The 15587-nt window shown below is 44.2% G+C and overlaps 1 protein-coding gene across 1 annotated transcript; it reads left to right on the forward strand.

Annotated features, from left to right (window-relative positions):
• Positions 1 to 642: 642 nt before the first annotated feature.
• Positions 643 to 7684, forward strand: PEX19 (peroxisomal biogenesis factor 19). The gene is made up of 8 exons (XM_061120395.1): positions 643 to 718; positions 2106 to 2215; positions 2640 to 2805; positions 3232 to 3317; positions 3534 to 3695; positions 4416 to 4592; positions 4760 to 4804; positions 4973 to 7684. The coding sequence occupies exons 1-8, from the start codon at positions 649 to 651 to the stop codon at positions 5054 to 5056; spliced, it is 900 nt and encodes a 299-aa protein (XP_060976378.1). The 5' UTR covers positions 643 to 648; the 3' UTR covers positions 5057 to 7684.
• The last annotated feature ends 7903 nt before the right edge of the window (positions 7685 to 15587 follow it).

The raw sequence follows: 15587 nt of genomic DNA on the forward strand, positions 1-15587 counted from the left end.
ATGGATGAAAATCCTTGCCATCATCGTGTTTAAATTGCAAAGGACTTAAGGGGAGATAGAAATGATAAATAAGTAAAATATATAGTATGTCAGATAGAGGTAAGGGTTGAGAAAAATGGAGGGAAAGTGAGTAGGATTTATATATGTATGTGTGTGGGAGGGGTTGCAGTTTTATTTAGTGAGGCCAAAGAAGGCATTTCAGAGAAGATGACATGTGAGTAAAATACTGAAGGGAGAGAAAACTACCATGTTGGGTATGCTGTAACTGCCTTATTGATTACAAATGCACAGCTTCTGGTGGTTCGTAGGCAGTTTGTCCCAATTTGGCATATCCACAGCTCTGGAAAGAATAATAAGGAAGCCAGGTAATGTGGGAAGTTGAAAGAAAGGAAGCCAGGCCAGTTTAAAAAAAAAAAAAAAAAACCTGGCAGAAGGTAAGAGTAAACTCACCTGTTAGGTCAACGTGCCAGTAGAAAGAAGGGTGGCGGGGGTGGGAACCGAAGCCTCCTGTCCCTTTAAAAATGGCGGCCCGGCAAGGACCAACAATACCATTGGTTGCGCGAGCAGAGGGGGCGGGCTCGGGGGCGGGGCGCGCGGAGCCGCGGAGCCGCGGAGTCCCGCCTCCTACGGCAAGTCAGAGGTCGCAAGATGGCCGCGGCTGAGGGGGACGGTGGTGTCCGGGCCGAAGCTGACCGGGAATTAGAAGAGCTTCTGGAAAGTAAGAGCCCGTAATGGGAAAACCCCGAAGAGGGCGGATGTAAGGATCCTTTAAGGGGGTTAGGTAAACCTGCGATGCTTGGGACGGAGCAGGAAATGCTCTCCAAAGGTTGGAAGGGGGCGGAGAGTCTAATTGCGACCCTCGAGATAATCTCTGGGTCACCTCTCCTTCCTCTGCAGCGGGAGTTGAGGAGTTCTTTCTGGGCCCCTGAACGGCCCACACTGTTGATCTCCCTGCCGGAGGGGAAACTAACCCAGAGGACGTTTCACGGTCCCTTCCCAAACTCCCCTTACTTTAGATTAGTAAGTTCTTGAAGTCTGACTTTCTCCCCGCCAGAGCAGCGTTTGGTCCTCGGGGGGCAGCGAACCGAACAACCACGGATTGCTTCCATTAACTATTAGCAAGCTCGTAATGCGTTCTTCTGTGCACTGTCCTGCCCTCCTTAACAGAAAAGACACTCCTTTCTTTCTCCCAGTCCTTTCATCCACCAGGCCCCTTTCCAGTTCTTTCATCATGTCGGAGCTCAAACCCTTCCCATTATTTTGAAAAACAGGGTGAGACAGCCTCAGGGGAAGACAGTTCGCTCTTGAAAGAAGCTGGCTTGTACTTTTCCTCCTCAGCCCTGCCATCCACTCTCTGGTTTGGTTTCATGCCCAGAGTTGGGCTAGTATCTTCCCCCTAGGCCTGGCACATATAGTGGTGGTGAGAACACAGGCTTTTCAGGGTACAGGTGAATATTTTTTGTCTCTTGCTCAGTCACAGAGCGGGCAGGCGGAAAGATGAACAGAAATGGTGAGAAGTGCTAAGTGACTGTGTGAGTCTGCCGAGATGAGGCTACAGGGAGCTCTAGGAACTCTGGGGAGGGAGACCTAAATTGAAGGAGAAAAGAGGGTTCAGTGCCCTCCGGTGAAGTATAATATGGAGTCCCTCAGTTTGTACCAGGACCCATGGGAAGCTGGATGAAACATCTTAAGGCTTCTGCTCTCTTGCCAAAGATTATTCCTTGTGGGGCTCCAGAGTGAGTTCTAGGGGGTTAAGGACATCTGTGTTCTCTGTTCCCCTTGAATATCTGTATGGGATTTCTAGTAACCATTAAAGTATGGCAAAGAGGCATTGTGTAGATGAACTGTCGTCTTACAGCTTTGAGAGATGCTTTTTCCACCTTAAGAGATTTCTTCCCCTATGATTACAATAAATTAGGTAATGGCAGAGGGAGGGAGAAGCTTATTGAGGAGTGGGTCAGGAGAGGGAGACTCAAAAAAAGGAGAGCATTTTAGGAAAGTTGGCACCTTGAAAGATTGTTTTCTTAATGCTTTGCTCAGAAACCCCTCTAGCTTTGCATTCTCATCCATCACCAACACATACACTGTGTCTCTTGTCTCTGAAGGTGCTCTTGATGATTTCGATAAGGCCAAACCCTCCCCAGCACCCCCTCCTACCACCACGGCCCCTGATGCTTCAGGGCCCCAGAAGAGATCGCCAGGAGACACTGCCAAAGTATAAATTACACCCACTTAAGGGATGGGGAGGGGATGGGCGTGCAGCTCCAAGCAGAGGTGGGGCAGGCCCTTGTGGGCCAGAGGGGAGTTGGGGAGGGTGCCTTGGCCTCACGTTGCTGAGTGCTCTTGCAGGCCTCAGTCCTTGTGAAACAGGGACTTGAGATTGAGTAGAGGGATCTCAAGGAAGTTCTTTAAGAAAAGAACAGATTTAAATGGATTGGGAATGCCAGTCCATAGCCTTCCCTCAGTGGCCAGATGCCTTTTTGCTGTTCTCATAAAGAGAAGTAGTCAGAATGTCCCATGGAGGTGGGTAGGAGGGAAGCACTGCATCTCCCAGAGCCACTGCCTGTGGCTTCTGTCAGAAACCATGTATAGTGGGGTGCCAAGTAAGAGATACACTTTGGCCACATTCTCCCCCGTAGGATGCCCTCTTCGCCTCCCAAGAGAAGTTTTTCCAGGAACTGTTTGACAGCGAGCTGGCTTCCCAAGCCACTGCAGAGTTTGAGAAAGCAATGAAAGAGCTGGCTGAGGAAGAGCCCCACCTGGTAGAGCAGTTCCAGAAGCTTTCAGAGGCCGCCGGGAGAGTGGGTAAGCAGGGGGCCGTGGGGAAGTCTGAGCAAGCCTCTTGGGTTAGTGTCCCCTGACAACACCAAAGTCTTTGTAAAAGTTGGTAGCAATTATACCACTGCCGTGGGATGGGGGAGGAGGTGGAAGGAAAAATGAGACCCTGTTTAATAAAAGGGATGAGATAGGTTGGAAAGTAACAGAAAAGATTATTTAAAAGTGATAATTTTAAAGATCAGTGTTAATGTGGGTGTCATTATAGAGAACAAACTGAGACACAGTCCATGTAGATTTGTGAAAATAACTATGAAGATAAACGTAGAGTATTCAAAGATTTGGAGTGTAGTAATTTACTAATAAATGCTCCATGTCCAAGCTGGTAACCAGGTCAGTCTAAGCAAGCAAACAGTTAAAATCCTAAGTGACTTAGGCTTTTTTCATCTCTCCTAGGCAGTGATGCTACTTCCCAACAAGAATTCACCTCTTGCCTAAAGGAGACATTAAGTGGACTAGCCAAGAATGCCACTGACCTTCAGGTGAGGGGGAAGAGATAGGGAACCACAAGGGGCCCACTCACAGAGACTTCACCAGCAGAGTCTAAAAAGACAGACTCTCTTGGCTATCATCTCAAGTCTGTTTTTGCCTCACTATTTTGCTACAGGCACGTTTTAAATAGTTCTTTCCCACCTGAAAAGTTGGTAAGTGTCCCAAGAAGATAGTATGCTTGCTCATTTCTCTTCTGTGCTTTCTAGAACTCTGGCATGTCAGAAGAGGAGCTGACCAAGGCCATGGAAGGGCTGGGTATGGACGAAGGGGATGGGGAAGGGACCATCCTCCCCATCATGCAGAGCATCATGCAGAACCTACTGTCCAAGGATGTGCTGTACCCGTCACTGAAGGAAATCACAGAAAAGGTTTGTGAACTTCTGTTTGTGCTTTTCCTCCTTATTCCTCATTGTATCAACTCCCATGGGCTACTTTGTCTATTTAGAGACTGTAAAGACAGAGTAACTCAAGTGTACACGTTCATCTGTTTTTTTCTCCTTTATTTATTTGGCGGGGAGAGTTAGGGAGGAGTTGTGTCTCCAAGAGAATAAAGCCACTTTACTGAGGATATTTGAGGTAGAAGGGGAAATCCTTCAGCTCTATTAATAGTTTTCTGTAAACTGGTCTAAGACTCTGTTGTTGTCTGATCAACTTCTTGCATTTCCAATTTCATTCATTTATCCAACAAGATTTCACTGATGGTTTACTGACTTTATGCTGTGAACAATTTTTAGAGTAGTTTAAATGATGGTCTCTGCCATCAAAGAGTTTATAGTGTTACTGGAGAGACTTTTAAAAGTTGTTAAACACAAAAGAAGGAATATGTGACTGAAACCACATGTGGCCCTTAAAGCCTCAAATATTTACTGTCTGGCTCGTCACAGAAAAAGTTTGTCATCCTCTGGTGACCATAAATGCTAGCATAGCCAGGTGATCTGATTGAAGTCCATGCTGCTTCTCATGCTGAACTTGCTTATTTAGTTTTTCCTTCTCCTCTGTTTCTGGCCCCTTCATGTTCTTCATATTTTATTACCCTTACTTATCCATTGTTCACTTAATTCTTCACCACCCATTCTCTGTTTACTTAGTATCCAGAATGGTTGCAGGCTCACCGAGACTCTCTACCTCCAGAGCAGTTTGAAAAATATCAGGAACAACATAGTGTCATGGGCAAAATATGTGAGCAGTTTGAGGCAGAGACCCCCACAGACAGTGAGGCCACTCAGAAGGCTCGTTTTGAGGTGGTGCTGGATCTTATGCAGCAGGTAAGGCCTCCTTTTGCTGTCTGCCCACTGCTGCTGCTGTCTGCTTGGGTGTTCATTGCAGGAGGATCCTGAAAGGAGGCCCCACTGCCAAACCAAAATGGGGAGGGAGCACAGGGGAGGCTGCGAAGCACGGCCTTAGCTCGTGTTCCTCTTTCTTTATGTTCCAGCTGCAAGATTTGGGCCATCCTCCAAAAGAGCTTGCTGGGGAGATGGTGAGTATACCGTCTTGTATACTTTAATATGAGCCCAAGTTTCCATTATTCTGTAACCTTTAGTGATTCCACCTAAGGCAATAATAGTGGCTGCAGGGGATAGACCTTCAAAAGCTCTAACTTTTTGAAATGGAAGGAGTTATCTGAGTCCCTTCATCTCTTCTCCAGCCTCCTGGCCTCAACTTTGACCTGGACACCCTTAATCTGTCGGGCCCACCAGGTGCCAATGGCGAACAGTGTCTGATCATGTGAAACACAGCACGCTTTCTTCCCTGATTCCCAGCCGTGGGGGAACGTCTGGAGTCAGCAGAACCACTGAGAACTGAGGCAGGAGTGTCGTCTCCCGGAGTGGCTGCCCACTGCCATCTGTCATCCCACCCAAGATTGTGCCATACCAGCTGAGGCTTTTTCTCTTTGTAGGAATAAGGCCTGTTCTGCAGATCATTACTGTGAACCCTTTCCATTGTGGTTTCTGCTGCTAGCAAAGGCCCAACTACCTTCCAGGTGAAGGAAGGCGACTTTTTTGGGGCAGGCACCTTTTTCCCTCTCCCAAAGTAATGTTCCACAGGGCCACACTGATGTTCACTTTTGTATGGGGTCTCCGTGCCTTGTCTCCACTCCCTCTCTTGGACCTGGGCAGCAGGGACAGAGCCCTCAGACTCTGTGTTTCTGTCCTTAAGCAGGGCCTCTAGGAATGCGTGTGAGAAATAGCCTGGACGGGGGCCGTAGGTCTGTCACCACACACTCTTGCCTTCAGACTGTTCTGAATTCTCCAAAGTAAGTGGGGGGCTTTTGCATCTAATCACAGGTTGAAAGAGAAGCCCTGGAATTCTCCTCTCTCCAGGTACAGAGTCCTCAGCTCCCTATCCAGCCTGAGAACTCCAGCAGCTGCCCTGGTTCTTTCTATAATGCTATGTGATCTGGGTGAACTCAGCCCTTGACCTTCCTTTACCCCCTGCCTCTCCTCTCATCTCTCTACTTTAAATACCTCTTTATTCCAACCCTTGTCTGAGCCCAAACTGTGACAAAAAAGGGCCTGTCTTTGTCCTGTTTCCTCTGTTCGAGTCCATCCACCACTCTCACCAGTCCTGCTATCTCGCTGGCAAGCGTATATAATTATAGTGTCAGTCTAGGAAATGAATGACTGTTCTTCCCCAGTTGCATACAGTTTTCTTTTACACATTCTCACTTCTGATTTTGAATGCTGCCCATGGATTCAGGGAGGTAGCCTGGGAAAAGGGGGGTGGGATGCAGCCTGTGCCCTTTTTCCTGATGAAAAAATATTCTGAGTGAGGACTGTAGCCTGTATTTCATCCAACTCTTTTCCTAATCTTCCTTAGTTTCTCTAAGCTGCTCTGTGAGGTATGTTAGCTTAACATTGCTGGGTTCTACCATCACCTCTCTTCCCAGCTCAGTCTACACTTCAGTTGGTAGAGCAGACTGAATGACCATCTTTCCTCATTTTCTCTGTTTTTGAAGCCTTTCAATTGGTATTGTATTTTAACATTTTACATTATTATGTTATTGTTAGTAATGTATTGTTAACATGTTTTCTAAATTTTTTTGTTGGAGCTGACCTTGCCTTTCACTGTGGGAGCCAATGGATCTGTAGATCTTGGGTGCCACATGTTGGCGGATATTCTGGTTCAGACCAGCTGGCTGTCCTGGTTCAGCACTCAGAAAATAACTACCGGAGCAAATTTGTACTTACCATTTGTGGCACTCTGATCACCTGACATGACACTTTCCCTTGGGTTAAGACTTTTCTCCCCTTAAGGTCCCCGACACATTCTGTGGTATTGGTGAGGAAGGAAATATTTTTAAGACCTCAGGCTGTTTAGGAAGGTCCAGCTATTGTACCTTAGAGTAGGGAAGAGCCCAGGTTTGAGTCTGAGACTGCTCGCCTCTGCAAGAGATGGGAAAGTACAAGCGGACTTGTGATGATGGTCACAGGACATGAATGGCCAAAATTCTCTCCTTTTGCTCTAGCCAAAAACTGAACGCAGCTGGGCAGGGAGGTGGGAAGGACAAAAGGGCCCTACCCACTTGACCTGTGTGCCAGTGTTCTTGTACACATTCTCACTTCTGCCGGCCTGGCCAGGACTTACTCCAGGAACCTAAACAGATACCACCTTAGTTTTGTTCCTGAGACATTCATTTTCATTTTGATTGAACATGAATTGATTGGCCTCAGGTTACTGTCTGTTCCAGAAATACTATTTGAACTATTCTAGGGCTCATGGAAAGATAGAGCAGTCTTTCTCAAACTGGTAAAGGTCCTTTGGTAAAGGACCAGGTGTTTTGTTTTATAAGTATCCTGTCCTTTGTCCAGCAGTATGTTTTCCATATGCACAGTTCACATTGTTGGCTACCCACCATATAAGTTTGACAACACCAAATTAACCAAATCCCTCCTGCCTGATAAAGCCACTCCTTACGCATTCAGATATTACAGCCATGTCAGAATGCTAGGGACTTCCCTGACAGTCCAGTGGTTAAGGCTCGATTCTCCCAATGCATAGGGCACCAGTTTGATCCCTGGTCAAGGATTTAAGATCCCACATGCCACATGGCACAGCCTAAATAAATAAATATGAAAAAAAATGCTAAAAAGTTTCTAAAAACTGAATTTCTAACTCCTCTTGTTGCAGACTGGTAAACTCACGGATCAGTACAAATTTCCAATCGCCTGAGTAGCTCTGCTCTGGGGCCCTCAGGCTCTCCACAGCTGCATCAGCCAAATAGATACATTTCTCTACTTGTTCCATGAGTGCTGCTTTTAATGAACTTTTTCTTTAGCTAGAATGTGTAACTGTAAGGAAGTTTCTAGTATTTTTCTAGCCTTCCTTTTGCTACTTAAAATAACCATTACAAAGCTTAGCTTTTGGTTGTGCATGAAGTGTTTATGCTACTGTCAGACTTTAAAGGAGATACCCCCTTGTTCCAAAATTCTGTACATTAGAAAACAAATTTGTGGTTGTTTAGATGGTTTAATGAATTAAGAATCAAGTTAATACTGTGATAATGGGGTCAATTTCCTATGATTTTTGGAACATCCTGGTAAGGGCCCCATGTGTGTGTACTAAGTCAGCTCAGTCGTGTCTAACTCTTTGCGACCCCGTGGATTGTTGCCTGCCAGGCTCCTCTGTCCATAGGATTCACCAGGCACAAGAATGCTGGAGTGGGTTGCCATGCCCTCTTCCAGGGGATCTTCCAGACCCAGGGATCGAACCCGCAGCCCAAGGATCCCATGAGGCACTTATAATATGCTATTGAGATGGCTTTTTGGGAGCTTAGGAGAAATGATGGCCCACAGTAAATCAGGTAGAGATGATAGACCATATGAGAAGTGATCAAAAGTCTTAGCAGAAGTATGCATGCAAGAATGAATGTATATTTCACTGGAAAATCCACCTGCTGACTGTTTTTCAGGAAGGCCTTGGGAAAATTTTTTATTAAGGAAAGGCCCTGATGAAGGGGTCACCAGCATGTTTGAGAAGTTAAGAAGGGTTGTCTCTGGGTGGCGGCTGATGGAAGAGGATGTTGTTTAACAACTGGTTTCCCTGGTAGTGGTGGGGATGATAGGATCCTAGCATTTGCCTCTGAAAGCAGAGACCAGATGGCAACACTTCACTCTCAGAGGCAGAGTGAATGAATTTCCATAAGGGCAGCATGGTCAAAGAGGAAGAGACTAATGGAAAGTGAGTCCTCGAGGCCATAGGTAGACAGTCAAGGAGAATAAATCAATTTACATATAATTAAGAGTAACCAAGAATGGTTGAACAGAAGACTCAGGTCAATAACTTCAATGAAAGGTCACAATTCCTTGCCCAGTTTCTAGGTTTGAGACCGTTTTCAGACTAAACCTCCTCAGTTGACTACATCATTTACTTAGTTAACCACACACTCAGGAAAGAAGACTATCCACATTTTTTTAGTTGGGAAAAAAGGATACAGGGTCTGAGTTGACACAGAAACCCAGGGACTTAGAACACTGCCACACACCTCCTATCCCTGCATCCCCCCACCCCAACCCAATTACAGTAGGAAAATATGGGATCAGATAATAAATGGAGTGCTTGCCCAAGTCTGTCTCACAGTGGGTCCAAAAACAGTCATTTTTCCAGTTGCCATAGGTAATCAGAATGGACATATTTGGCAGTTGTCAGAAAGCCCAAGTAGAACCCCCTAAAACTACACCCCACCTCTGCCAAGAATAGTAAATAGGTAATAGTGCATTCTGGGGGAAATGGCAGCAGTAAATAGTTACACTCAGAGTTAAATGGCACAGGGTGTCGGTCCCCATCATGCCCTTGTTTAGTCTCCCCATCTGACCCTTGCAAACACCGAGTGAGATATGCTGGACTAAAATGGATTGCTGTAACCTTGCGCAGTTAGCAGTCCTGACCCTTACAACTAGGACTTGATATTCTGGTTGAACACAACGAATCTTACATTGGATGAGCTTCATCTCTGGCTTGTAGAGATAACAAGACTCTTCACCTGCACATACATGTTGAGTCCACAAGAGAGGAACGCACCCCCTTGTGGGCCGTCTTCGAAGAGGCTGGGCATGTTTGCTGGAGAGTGGCACAGCCGCTGATAAGGTAAAGTGAGAATGAAGTCGCTCAGCCGTGTCTGACTCTTAGCGATCCCACAGACTGCAGCCCACCAGGCTCCTCCATCCCTGGGATGCTCCAGGCAAGAGTACTGGAGTGGGGTGCCATTGCCTTCTCCACTGATGTAGGTATGTGGCTCTTAATTTGTACTATTTGGCCTTTTTTTAACAGAAAGTTTCCCAATCTAGTGAGTATGTTCTTTCAGTATTAATCAGGAAGAAAGTATCAGAAGTAGTTGGAGTTGCAGTTGATGGTCAATAATATATGTTTTGGTTTTAATACAGAGTTATGTTAGTTCTCCTTCTCTCTGTCACAGTACAGTCCAAAAGAATCTGGATATTCTGTAATATATCCCATTTGTTTGCTTTATTAAGCTTATGCTACTCAGGTATTGAGGATGTGCTAATCAGATCTGATGAACAAACAGTATCAATTATTCTGGATTCTTTGAGACACATACACTCCAGAGGGTAGAAGATAAATTCTTCAAAAGATGCAGGGCCCTGTCATGTTGGTTAACTTTCTGTGTGTCCAATGATCCTTTCTAAGGTAAATATAAATTATTGTATCTTGTGCCTTTTACCCTAAGAAGCACAATACCTTGGCAGGCATATTACAGTTTTGGAGGCAGCATAGTCGGAGCTTGGGAATACAATAATGGCCTTCACAGCAGGTCCAGGCTACCATTCAAGCAGTTGTGCTGCTTGGGTCATAACACCTGGAAAGTTCCATGGTACTAGAGGTACCTGTGGTAAGAAAAGATGTGTGAATTGTCTGGCAATTCACAGTAGGAAAATTCCAGCACAGATCTCTAAGGTTCTGGAGTAAGGTGGTTGTTTCTGCAGTAGAGAAAGTTTCACCATTGCAAAGCATCTCCTGGCATACTGTTAGGTCCTGAAATTAATTCAGTGTCTGACCACAGAATATCAAGTGACTGTGTGACCAGTTGCCCATATAAACAGCATGTTATTGTCAAACATGCCAAGTCATAAGACTGGACAGATACAATAACAATATATTTTACAGCGGAAGCTGTTCACTTTGGAAGAAGCCCAAGCAAACTTGGCACAAGTAAATTAAACAAAGGGCCCCAGGCCTTCATATTACCTGTATCTGTGGCACTAAAACCTTTCTTGTAGCTCATACCTATGGCAACATAAGAATTCCTTCAGCCATTTCACAGAGGAGGAAAAAGTCCAAGTCTGGTTTGTGGATGGCTTGGCTTGATCATGTTAGGGCAAACGAAGCCAAGTAAGGAATGCTGTTTCTCAACGGCCTTTTCCTGAGTGGTCCTGAATCCTGAGAGACAGTGATGAGGGGAAATTCTCTCAGTAAGTAGGACTTCAGGCAGTTGACTTGACCATCCACTTTGGAGAAAGAAGTGACTGGAGGCAAGGATGTACATGAACTCAGAGTCAGTGGGCTGGTTGGTCAAGGGCCCAAAAGGAGCAAGATCGGAAGATGGGGTCTGGTAAAGAGTGTTTGGGACTCTCACTTCTGTGAGAGTGGGACTTGTATTCACCAGAAGGGCACTAAATAAATAAACTGTATGGGTATGATAATTTAGTTGGGACAATTTCAGCTATCCTGGTTCGTGCATAGTGTGTTTATAAATAGAATCTCTGTGGTGGCAGAGATGCAGGCTGTTTTTCAGCCTGTTAACATGAATTCCTTTCTTACCCAGGCTGACTGAGCTCTGCTGTTTCTAAATGTCTATCTTGTCAGCATCAAAGAGCAGTGATGATCCCCTTGTTGAGTACCACTGTTCAATGAGAACAGCTCACCATTTGGTGGCAAGTTGATTACATCAAACCTTTTCCATTCTGGAAAAAACAATAGTTTAACATTCTGATCAGGACTGATACCTATTTTGCTTTGCCTGTAAGTGCCTGAGCCATTTGCTGGCACTGGGTCCTATGTAAGAATGCCTTGGGACAGGGTACTCAGTGGCAAAGCAGCTACAGTCACAGGCACATGACAGTGGGGCCCAGTGTTCCTATTGATGCCTTTTTACCCAGAAGCCTCTGACCTGGTAGAGTAGTGGGGTAGCATTTTGAAGGTGCATTTGTGGTGCCAGCAAGGATGGAGTGCTGTACTTCACAGTGCAGTATAAACTACCACAAAAGGTAGAATTCATGGGTTCTGGAACCAAGGGGTGGAGACAGGCGTGACCCTATTCAGTATCACTTCCATGAGCCACTTGACACGTTTGTACTTCCTGTCCTTGCAACTTTAAATTCTGTGGGTCTGGAGATCCTGTTTCCCAGAGTGGAGATGCTTCTACCAGGCACAGTGTCATCTGGTCACTTTGGGCTCCTAATGCCAGCAAAATATCAGGCAGAAAAAGAAGTTGCCATATTGTCTGGGATAATTAGCTCTGTTATGAGGAGTTAGGCTCACTTTTACATTATGAATACAAAGAGAAAAGTGTTTGATGCACATGTGATCCCTGGGTTAACTTTTTAGTTCTCCTATACTCAGTTTTAACTGTAAAAACACTTATGGCCTGGTAGGGCATGATCTCCGGTGTCCCAGAACCCTCAGGGATGAAGATCTGGATCACCCCAGAGGTAAGCCATCTAGACTAACAAAAATTGTAGTCAAGAGGGAGATGAATCTGAAATAGGTGTCATTGAAGGAAGATGATGACTGTCATCTGCAATTTCTGCACCAACTGCAACCCCTTTTGTGTTTCCAGAAATTGTGACTAACTTGACTTATGGAGAAACGGCTCAGATGTAGAGAACTTAATGTACAACACAAATGACCCCAATATAGTAGACATTGTTGGTACTCTGTCCAGAGCCTCTTTACTTGGAAGTGAGTGTTGGCTGCTAATAGCTCACTGCTGCATCTTCTTGGGAATCACTCTCTGCCAACAAAAGCCACTTCTGGAAATTCCTGGAAGGTTGTTCCTTCCCAGGGATAACACCACAGTCAATGGTATGATATTAGTTCCTGTTCAGAAGTCAGTCAGGATTCTGATAGGGATTGCATTATCAGTGATGATATGTAGTTAGTAATTGTGTTGTCAGCAAATAATACTAAGGTACAAAATTCCTTGTTGCTTTCCTCAAGGTGGAACAGATGAGCCATTTATGTGCCAAGAGTTCCCAGTGGAGGCTAAACTCATCAGCTGAACCTGCCTAACTTTTCCTCTTGTCCTGTCTTGCTTCACTCACTCCATTACAGGTTTTACTTGAGAGCACTCCCTCAATAAACCACGTGCACAGAATCCCTTTCTTGGACTCTGCTTCTAGGGACTCCAATCTAAGACAGGAGAATAATGGTGTCAACTGAGAGATTTGAGTGTAACAGAAGTAGAGCAAAGAGCAAACGTTGAGTTCAGTTTGGGAATATTAAGGTGCCATTGACTGGAATAGAAGAGAACATCCTCAATCTGGTAAAGTACAACTACACAAAAAATCTACAGGTAACATCATACTTAAGGATCACGAACAATACAAGGATATCAGCTGTAACCACTTCTAGTCAATATTTTGCCAGAGGTTTTAGTCAGGGCAATTAAGCAAGAAAAAGAAAAGACATTGAGATTGGAAAGGAAAAATAAAACTGTATTTGCAGATGCATGATATAGGACATCTTAAGAAATCCACTAAAAAACTATTAGAACTAATGAGTTCAGCAAGGTTGCAGGACTTAAGTTCAATATATAGAAATCAATTATATTCCTATGATTTGCAGTGAACAGTCCAGAAAAGTGAGACTAAGAAAATAATTCCATTCACAAAAGCATCAAAAAGAATACTTGGGATTAAGGGAGAAGAATACTTAAGAATAAATTTAACAAAAGAAGTACATTAAAACTACAAAATATTGTTAAGAAAGATCTAAATAATGTTCACGGAGCACATTGTTAAAATGTCACTACAGATCCTTGATTTACCATGGGGTTATGTCCTGATAAACCCATTTTAAGTTGAAAATATCTTAAGCCAATACATTTAATACGCTAACCTACCAAACTCATGGGTTAGCCTAGTCTACTTTAAACATGCTCAGAACACTTACATTAGCCTGCAGTTGGGCAAAACCATCTAATACAAAGCCTGTTTTATAATAAAGTATTGAATATCTCATGTAATTTATTGATACTGTACTGAAAGTGAGAAAGAATGATTGTAAGTGTATTGATTGTTTACCCTCATGATTGTGTGGCTGACTGGGAGCTTGGCTCACTGTTGCTGCCCAACGTCCTGAGAGAATATCCTACCACATATCACTAGCCCAGGAAAAGATCAAAAGTCAAAGTACAGTTTATACAGAATGTTTATCTCTTAGACACCACCATAAAGTAAAAAAATCATAAGTCGAACCATTGTCAGTTGGGAACTGTTTTACTCCCTAATCTCCATATTCAATGCAATCTCTATCAGAATCCCAGCCTACTTTGTGGAAATTGACTAAGTAATCCTAAAAGTCATATGGAATCACAGTGGACTCAAAAGAAGAAAATAATCTTGAAAAACTCACTACAAAACAATGACAATCAAAACAGTGTGATGAGGGCTTCCATGGTGTTACAGTGGTTAAGAATCCACCTGCCAGGGCAGGGGACACAGGTTCGATCCCTGGTCCAGGAAGATCCTACATGCCATGGAGCAACTAGGCCTGTGTGCCACAACTACTGAGCCTGGGCACCTAGAACCTGTGCTCTCTGCAATGACAGAAAGCCTGCAGGCAGCAACAAAAACCACCAGTGCAAAAAAAAATCTTAAAAAAAAAAAGGGGGTGATGGCACATAGAAAAGACATAGATACCAGTGGAGTAGAATTAAGACTCCAGAAGTAAATCTATATATCTATGGTTAGCTGATTTGTTTACAAAGGGGTCAAAACCATCCAGTGGGAAAAAACGGTCTTTTTGAAAATTGCCCTGGGATGACTAGATAGCCACCTGCAAAATAATAAGTTCAGTCCTTACCTCACACCATATTAAAAAATTAACTCAAACAGCTAAAAGTAATAACTGTTCGTGGAATTCTCCAGGCAAAAGTATTGGAGTGGTGGCCATTCCCTTCTCCAGGGGATCTTCCCAACCCAAGGATGCAACCCAGGTCTCATGCATAGCAGGCAGATTCTTTACCGTCTGAGCTACCAGGGAAACCCAAGAATTATTATATAGGACCCCAAAAGCATGAGCAATAAAAGAAAAAGATAAATTGGACCACATCAAAATTGAAAAGTTTGTGCTTCAAAGGACACCATCAAAAAAGTGCAAAGACAGCTCACAGAATGGGAGAAAATATTTAAATCATGTAACTGATGAAGGATTTGTATCTAGAAAAACTATGTACTCTTATAACTCTATAATATAAAGACAAGTAACCCAATTTAAAAATGAGCAAAGGAGGGCTTCCCTCGTGGCTCAGTGGTTAAGAATCCGCCTGCCAGTGCTGGAGACATGGGTTCAATTCCTGATCCAGGAAGATCCCACATGCTGCAGAGCAACTAAGCCTGTGTACCACAACTATTGAGCCTGTGCTCCGGAGCCTGGGAGCTGCAACTACTGAGCCCATGTGCCGCAACTGCTGAATCCCAAGAGCCCTAGAGCCTGTGCAGTGCAACAAGAGAAGCCATCACTGCAATGAGAAGCCTGCACATCACAACTAGTGATTAGCCCCTACTCGCCACAACCAGAGAAAAGCCTGCACAGCAACAAAGATTCAGCACAGCCATAAATAAAATTTTTTAAAAGAAAAGTGAAAAGTGCCTCAATCGTGTCTGACTCTTTGTGACCCCATGGAATTCTCCTAGAATACTGGAGTGGGTAGCCTTTCCCTTCTCCAAGGGATCTTCCCAACCCAGAGATTGAACCTAGGTCTCCCACATTGCAGGCGGATTCTTTACCAGCTGAGCCACCAGGGAAGCCCAAGAATATTGGAGTGGGTTTTTAAAAGAAAAACAACCTATTATTTTAAAAAGTGAGCAGAGAACTTGAATAGACATTTCTCCAAAAGAAACAAAAATGATCAGTAAACATATGAAAAGATGCTTGACATTGTTAGTCATGAGGGAAGTGCAAATCAAAAATCACTTCAAACCCATTAGGATGTTTAGAATCAAAAAGTTACTAAACACTGGTAAAGATGGGGAAAACTGGACTGGAACCTTTATACATTGCTGGTGTGAAAGTAAAATGGT

Source organism: Dama dama, chromosome 20, assembly GCF_033118175.1.
Source record: "Dama dama isolate Ldn47 chromosome 20, ASM3311817v1, whole genome shotgun sequence".
In the NCBI taxonomy this organism is placed as follows: domain Eukaryota; kingdom Metazoa; phylum Chordata; class Mammalia; order Artiodactyla; family Cervidae; genus Dama; species Dama dama.